General features: G+C 44.3%; 1 protein-coding gene across 1 annotated transcript; it reads right to left on the reverse strand.

Annotated features, from left to right (window-relative positions):
* Positions 1 to 76: 76 nt before the first annotated feature.
* On the reverse strand, positions 77 to 7,609 carry zbed4 (zinc finger, BED-type containing 4). The gene is made up of 2 exons (XM_053863800.1): positions 7,443 to 7,609; positions 77 to 4,730 (listed from the first exon to the last, which is right to left on the reverse strand). Exon 2 carries the CDS (start codon positions 4,536 to 4,538, stop codon positions 801 to 803), a length of 3,738 nt encoding a protein of 1,245 aa, XP_053719775.1. The 5' UTR covers positions 4,539 to 4,730; positions 7,443 to 7,609; the 3' UTR covers positions 77 to 800.
* Positions 7,610 to 8,107: the final 498 nt, after the last annotated feature.

Below are 8,107 nucleotides of genomic sequence, written 5' to 3' on the forward strand. Positions count from 1 at the left end.
GAAATAAGTCAATGAAAGGTTCTCATTTTGAATGACAATACTCGTAAACTCAGCGTTAGATCATGAAAACCTTTATTTACAAATGACCACAAAATTTGCATGTTCCAGTCAGGCTACCAAAACATTTATCAAATTGTCTTCAGAATTCAATATAAAAATGTACAGTACATTGCTTCAATAATAATAAACCCATAAATTAATCCCCAGACATAAACTTAAAATTGTGCTTCAGAGACAAAAAGTATTTTTCAAACAAATTCAGAAAATGCAGCGATATCTTACAGGATAAAAACAAGTAAAAAAAAAACTATATCTAGACAGTACCATGAGTCACAACAATGAAACTTAAATAACTTAACAACTTTCAGTCACAGCATTATTTTTTTTGGTTCAGAAGACACTCTGCAGCTATTCTCCTTCTATGCTTTAAGAACAAAAACAAAAAAAAGAAAAAAAATCATGTGCTCTGAACAAAAATGTTATATACAGCGTTTTTGACCTGAAGTAGTTTTCCAATAAGGCACAAGGAGAGAGAAGACGAGGACAACGGACGAGCAAAAACACACACAAACCCCCTACAGCTAGAAACCCCTCCCTCCCTGATACACTTCAGACGTTCACATCTTGAAAGTGTTTGACAGTAGTACACGACACATTAAAAAAAAAAAAAAAAACAACTCCAAACTGGCCTTTGCATTGAGAATCAGTGTATAAATTTATCATTTACATCACAACTAACGTTTCACAGCTATGCCTCTTGGTCCTTGGTAAAGGGTTTTCAAGTGAGCGCTTCATTTAAGTTAGTACTGAAAGTAAATCAGTGGAAGGTTGACTTTGAGGAAGAGCAGGCCTTCCATGTTGTCCAGTAAAGGTCTGGGCTGATTCAGAGCACAGTTGATGGTCGCTGTGCTGAACAGGGTCTCGGCAGGGACGATGCTGGGGGGGCAGCCCACGTAGCGGGCGGCCACTTTGGCGAGGTCGGGCCACAGGAACTTCTTCAGATTCCAATAGTCTAGGGGGTCACAGCTTTGATCGAGTATGTCTTCCTCAAGGTATTCCTGCACAGCCAGCTCAGAGGACTTTGGTTTCTCCTCTGGCTTGCTGTGTCTGACGTCCCCCATGAGAGACCAGAGGTTGTCTTTGTCGGAGGGGGAAGAGCCGGACGATTCAGAGGCGTCGTTGAAGCCATTTGGCATGGGACATTTATCTGCAAGTGAGGTAGCCATTTCCATTTCCTGAATCAGATCTTGCTTGCATCGCTCGGCGTCTTCCTCTGTGAACAAGGAGGTCTTGTACCGGGGATCCAGCATGGTGGCCCAGGTATACCGTGGGTCATTCAGTGTGGATGACATCCGGCTCACCATGGAATCTCTCAGAGACTTGAGCATGTTGTCAATACCCACTGTCTCGTCAAACAGCAGATCGATTTTCCTGTTGAGGATGTGTATGAGCGGGATCACCTGGCCCAGAGTGGCAGTGCGGTTGCCCATCTCCCTGCAGGCGACCTCAAAGGGTTTCAGAGCGTTACAGACCGACAACATCACCTCCCACTGATCCTCGCTGATTATTTCCCTGAAATTGCACTCGATGGACATCTCATCAATGGCTTTCTTTTGCTCCACCAGCCGCTCCAGCATGAACAAGGAGGTCATCCACTTGGAAGGGACATCTTGGATGAGTTGGTTCTCCGGGAGCTGGTGGAGCCTCTGGAGTTCCACTAACTTCTCCTTGGCGGATGCCGACCGGTGCACACGCTCACACAGCTTCCGTGCAATACTCAGCAGGCTCTGGACCATCCTCTGACTCTTTATGGCTTCACTAACAATGAGGTCTATCGTGTGCCCGAAACACTGCATGGTGTCATGGCCGTGATCCTCCAAAGTGTGACTGATGGTGTTGTTATCAGTGACAGTGAAGCCTCTTTTAAGCCCAGATGAGGTGATCCAAGAGTCCCAAAGATATTCCAGTTGCTTTGGGATGTCTTGCATATCATTATCACAGTCTATTTGGGAGACACTCAGGAGAGCTGAGCAGTGACAGTCCTGACCCTGGGGTCTGATGCTTGACTCGTAAGAGGCCCAGTGCGCAGTGAGGGTCAGGTACTCTCTAGTCTGGCTGCTTATCCAAATACTGGTTGTGAAATGGACAACGCCGGCTTCTGCCTCCTTCAGGTGTGTCAACAGGACTTCCTTCACACGTTCGTACATTTCGGGTATGGCAGTGCTGGTAAAGTAAGAAGAGGAGGGTAAGGAATACTGAGGCTGGAGGTACTCTAGTAGTCTATTAAGTCCAGCATTCTCCACCAGAGATGATGGCTGGAGATCCAGTGCAAGCATTTCTGCGATAAGTTTGGTGATTTTTTTGGCAGCTGGGTGATTTTCATCAAACCTGTCATGGGCCTCCTCCTGTTGATAAATGGAAGTTTCCATGAGCTCTTGCTTGACGCAGATTTCCGCAGACCGCACGTCACCTGAGATAGAACCCTTAGAATCAAGAATTTGTCCATGAAATCTCTGCATGTGCCTGAGGAGGCAGCTAGTGCCGAGGTTAGTAGTCTTTTTGCCTCTACTAATTGTGCGGGTGCAGTGCAAACAGACCACTTTTGTGGGGTCGTCGGGGGAAATTGAGAAATGGTTCCACAGTTTCGACGTCTTTTTGTGGAAAACAGGCAGGGTTTGGGACTTGTTATCAGCAGGAGGGCTTTCAGTTTCTTTGGCAGAAACTGGGTCTGCGGCGCCCGCATAGGGGAATGGCGAGGACTCCTTGTCAAATGTGCCTTTTTGGTTTCTGAGGACATCGGGGTGGCGTCGCACCAGATGACGCATGAGACAGCTAGTACCGAAATCACCCCGCTTCCCCCGACTGATGACACACGGGCAGTAACGGCACAGCGCTTTCAACTGGTCGACTGGGGAGACGATGAAATGATGCCAGACTTCTGATTTTACTCTCTTCATTATTTTTTTGTTTTGTTGGAAAACCAAGTGATCCTGGTTTGGCGTGGGACTGTCAGGGGTGTCTTTTGGTGAGGCCGTGAGCGGTGTGTCCTCCCCCTGTTCTTTGAAGGAAAGATTCAGAGACGACTCCTGTCCAGAGAGATGCATTATCTCATCAGCTTCCAGCTTGATACCCATGGTTTCTTCAATGCTTTGGGGCAATTCATCAGATATGGTTTCCGGTGAGGACTGGGGATGGGGGGAATTCCTCATTTCCAAGTGGTCCTGAAGTTGTGTACGCGACAAAAGGGATGCTGGGTTTGCGTAGGGAAGGGAAAGATGGCTGCCATGTCCATTCTCCTCAATGACAACCTCTTTGTGGGCCCTCCACATGTGGCGAATGAGACAACTTGTACCAAGATCTTTGCCATTTTTGCCCCTGCTGAATTCATTCATGCAGTGGATGCACACTGCTTTTGAACTGTCGATGGGCGACAGGTAGAAGTGTTTCCATACGGCAGATCTCCGTCTTGAACTTGAGCCTTTGGGCACTCCCGGAGGGCGCTCTTGCCCCGTGTCTGGCATTTCTTCGAGGTTGTTGTCAAATGAATTTGAAGACGACAGCGTGTTGCACACCGTTTCAGTGCTGACAGGGAGTTCTAATTTTGGTTCAACTTTGGGTGGAACTTCTTTGGACGACAGGTCGGAATTTTCGGCTGAAGACGTGGACGGTGAGGCGGGTGGGAAAACGCTGTTGATCAGATCTTCACTTTTTGGCGAGCTGGGGGAAGGAGGTATCATGGATGAGGTGAGAGTGCTGGGCAGACTGTTCACAGGTATATCTGCTCCCTCATGCAGGAGCACGGTAGGGTGAGCCCTTCGTACGTGTCTCATCAAACAGGAGGTGCTTAGGTCTTTCTCGTTTTTGCCTCGACTGAACTCTTTCATGCAGTATAAACAGATTGCTTTGGTATTGTCACGAGGCGATATGCAGAAATGATTCCATGCGGGGGACTTTTTCCTCGGGTTGCCGTTACTACGCATTGATGACAATAGACTCTGCGTCACTGCGTCCATGGCAACATCATAGAGTGTGCTTGTGTAGCCACAAAGTAGATTACTGTAGTCATCCCCATCTTTCGTGACAAAGGGCCCAAAAGCACTACTGAACGCCAGCCTTTCATCATCCTGCAAGTCATCTTCCATGCCGTTGGTGTCTTCATTTTGATTATTGAGATGGTCATTTGGTTGATTTTCGTACTTCTCATCCTCGCCGTTAACTTCAGTGTTGAGGCATTTATTAGAAAGTGTGGGTGAAGTCGGGTCAGTGTCGTCATCCAAGTTCGGCTCCAAGTCTTTATCGTCCTGAGTAGCAAAATTAAAAGGGTGGAAAGTGTCTGTATCCAGTGTTAATGACGAACAGGATGGCGACTTGATGTCTTGGATCTCGTGAGGGGTAAAGCTGTAGGATTTGAAGACATAACCATCCTGGCCCTCGATTTTAAGGCAAGTCCCTTTTGCCTCTCGTCTCCGATCGATAGGGTCGATGGGTTCACTGATCAAATCCTCACTCAGGTGAGTGAGAACTTCCTCCCCGTCCATTGCAGCAGCCAAAAGGGTTTCCCTCCAGATATCAGGTTTGTGTGCTTGACTCTTAGCTTTTCCGTCCACGTCGGGTCATTGACCCTTCCGAGTTCAGGATGGTGGTGTTATTGTGCAGCTGTCTCGGACACAGGAGTCCTTCCTGTCAGTCTCCATTTATGACTGACAGGGATCCACCTCGCGTCACTCCACCTACATGGAGAAACAAAAGAGAGCAATTGTCAGAAATGCATTCTACGTGTGAAAGAATGTGTTGCAACATCAACACTCTTTAACCTAAGGTCAGTTGTCAGCAATTTGACCACATGCTTGTTTTTCCTCTTTCTTCCTAACCTACACCTATTGCACAATGGTGATGATTGGTAGATATAAGATGTTGATATAAGTGTTCTTGTCTTGCTTGCAGTGATGATTTCAAGGTGACTTAAAATTATACTTCACTTCAGGAATTTATTAACTTTCTTTTTATTATTGAACTTAATCACAATTATCTGTTATTTGGTAAATCCAAATGACAATGAACAATTAGTGGAGCTACCGTTGACGAAACAAACTAGCTTTTGTTCTGTCAACAGCAAGGAAGCTTTTCTGCTTTTGAGTAGTTGCTGGTATTTGGCTGCTTCTGCTGCTTAGAAGGTGGAACTAAATGATTACCAGGCTACTGTAATAAATAGATTAGACTTCTTCTATATCAAAACTACATAAACATGTACAAATGCGTCAGTAAAATTAATCAGAAAATTATAGATATTTAGTTACACCTGTGGCTTTTATGTGCGGCGACCAAACTATCAGATGTTTGCAGCTATTTTATGTGATTGCGTGGCCAATGCAACAAATGAGTTAAGTTTTTTTTCGCACAATGTAATGGTGTAACATGTAGTACTGCATAGAAAGAAGACATATTTTAAAATAACAGCACAGATATCTAATTTTAGCACATCCTTGAAGGCAATGTCAGAACTTGTGCTCCCGTTTACATTACAGTTGCATGTTCCTGTTTCAATATTTACCATTGTGAACCGTTTTGGGAGTACTTGGACAAGGAAGTACCACCATCTTTGTATTTCAGTCGAGTCGGGCTATATATACCAATTCTAAGTAAGCTACTGAGAGAAATTCTTCCAGTTATGTTGAATCACCACAGTGGCGTTTCAAATAAAGTGCTCAGCACCATGTTAGCGTGCACAGGTTAGCTCGTCATACATGTCAAAACAAATAAAAAAACATGTCTGACATGACAAAGACAGGGTGCTAGTACTGAGGATGAAACAACAGTGCATCTGTTAGCAGGTCGTATTCCAGATTCAAAATTACAGATGAGGATCAGCAATGCCCTTCCTGTAAAAGTCAGTTGAATCAATAGGTCGACGCACAACAGATACCTTTCATTATTTGCAATATCGGCACAATCAGCATGAGTCGACCGTAAGATGCTGATATTTTAAGATTAAAGTGTTGGCCTATGTGGGGAGTGTTGCTTGCCTTTGCTTGCACCTGATATTGCCAAAAAAAAAAAAAAAGTATTCTGGTTGCAGAGGTTTCTCTGAGATAACATGCATCAGAGACAAAGACCAGTTAGAGTACACTGTCTCCTTGGTGGTGAAGGCTGGCTCCATGACCTCTTAAATTCTTTGGGTTCAAGAGTCATTTCAATAGATACAACGTGCAGGCAGGCAGCGACAAGATGTTCTGGTACAACAATATTGGACCGATCGTGATGAATGATCAATGGGATGAATGATAACCAGAACAAGCACATCAAAATGATGGTTCAAAGCTGTCACCCTCCAGGAGCTGAGAAGCTGGTGGACCGCTTATTCACAATGCAATAATAAACACACATGTACTTGCGGTCACAAACATTATAGAAGTATTGTACAATTTTTCAGTGGTTGACCCAGAAATAATTAAATCCAGTTGATCAATAAAAGTTACTGGGTGATAATCTCTACATGGAGCTTTGTACCCACATATCATCAATGTTTTTTTAAAAAAATGAAGATATTATACATATATAATAGTTTCACAACATTGAACAAAATCATCTCAAGCGTAAATAGGGTTTCTTATGTACCCACTCGTGCATTCATGGTCTACTGTATGGTCAATATTTCACATATTTCAGTTTTCATCACAGACATGTAAACTTGTGTGTATTTACTGTATAATAACTATGTAGTTACATTATGGAAAACACATCTGCGTGACATTCCAGCCTTTAAGTACATTTGCGTACCAGCATAACGCCAACCTGTTTGGCTAATATTGACAGGAAATAAACGTATTTGCGACAATTAATTTTGTAATTACACTTGGTAAGGTTTAACAAATCACTGCTCGTCCGTGTACTCGATGTAATGCAGATAAAAAGCTTTTCCGGGTTTGGCTCAATTGCTAATATGCGGATGGCTTTCGTCTCAAGTTTAGACCCCAAATACGGTCCCTAGCGTCGGAACTGCAGCACAGAACAAAGACCAAGGTTGATCCTGGATTGGGTGTGACTCGGGTTTACCTTCATCTTCGAGGTTAATAAATGTATTGGGGCGTAGTAAAGCTGCATCATCAGTAAACACCACGGCGGCTATCTAGAGGCTAACAGATTAGCCGCAGGCTAAATTCAGCCAAATAAAAGAGCCCTTTAAATCACCTGGCGGCGCAACTTTGACATTACGGTAACGGAACCCACACACGCCTAAATGTCGGTTGAAGTCAAGCTCCCATGTGTGGTTCGGACTACTGTGGACGGGCGTAGCTCTTTAGCTCGCAGCTAGGCCACATTAGCCAACCTGGCTAAGCAGAACCCGAACCACACGGAATCCGAATCAGAGCAGAGGCCGGGACCACGACGGCTCCGGTTCGGTTCAAAGCATCTGCCGTGGCAAGTGACTACTGTGTACTTACGGTGGACGGCGACGGTCGGAAGGCTCGATCCTGGTTCCGAAACGGTTAATGGTGACACATTGATTGATCCGGAGGGTCCGCTTCACTTCGGTGCTTTTGTCTCGGTTCACGTTCGGCCGGAGCAGCTCCACACAGCGTCGGACGGAAGGAACACGTTGTTGTGACGTCATCCGTGTGTGGCGAAGAGGAGGAGGCGGTGTCGTGGTGGGTGTGTTTATTTATTTATACTGGCCAGTAAACAATACGTTTGCTTGCAACGCAAACAAACGTGCAGAACACAAGCCAGGCTGAGTCGTTTTATTCAAAGATTATCGGTTAATTCAAGTTTTTCTTTTCCTTTTAAACGTGCAATGTTTATATTACTGTTCAATATCAGTTTGTTGTGATAGTACACAACAATTATATTTATTACTCAAAATCACATTTATTTTACACCGAAACTTTAGTAACATGGCTTTGCTCGGACACTGAAAAGTTGGTATGTAGTTTGTTTTGATCCCACAAATAGAGTAAGTTCTGAGCTGCCAGGTTTAGACTTCAAAACATCTGTTGGCAGAAGCAAATTAATTGCATTAAAATTGTATTCATTATTAATTAATATTGCCTCACCCAAACTATGAATATTTTCCTGTCTTCTGATCTTCATTTATTCATAATTATTGCTG

This window comes from Synchiropus splendidus, chromosome 4, assembly GCF_027744825.2.
Source record: "Synchiropus splendidus isolate RoL2022-P1 chromosome 4, RoL_Sspl_1.0, whole genome shotgun sequence".
Taxonomy (NCBI): domain Eukaryota; kingdom Metazoa; phylum Chordata; class Actinopteri; order Syngnathiformes; family Callionymidae; genus Synchiropus; species Synchiropus splendidus.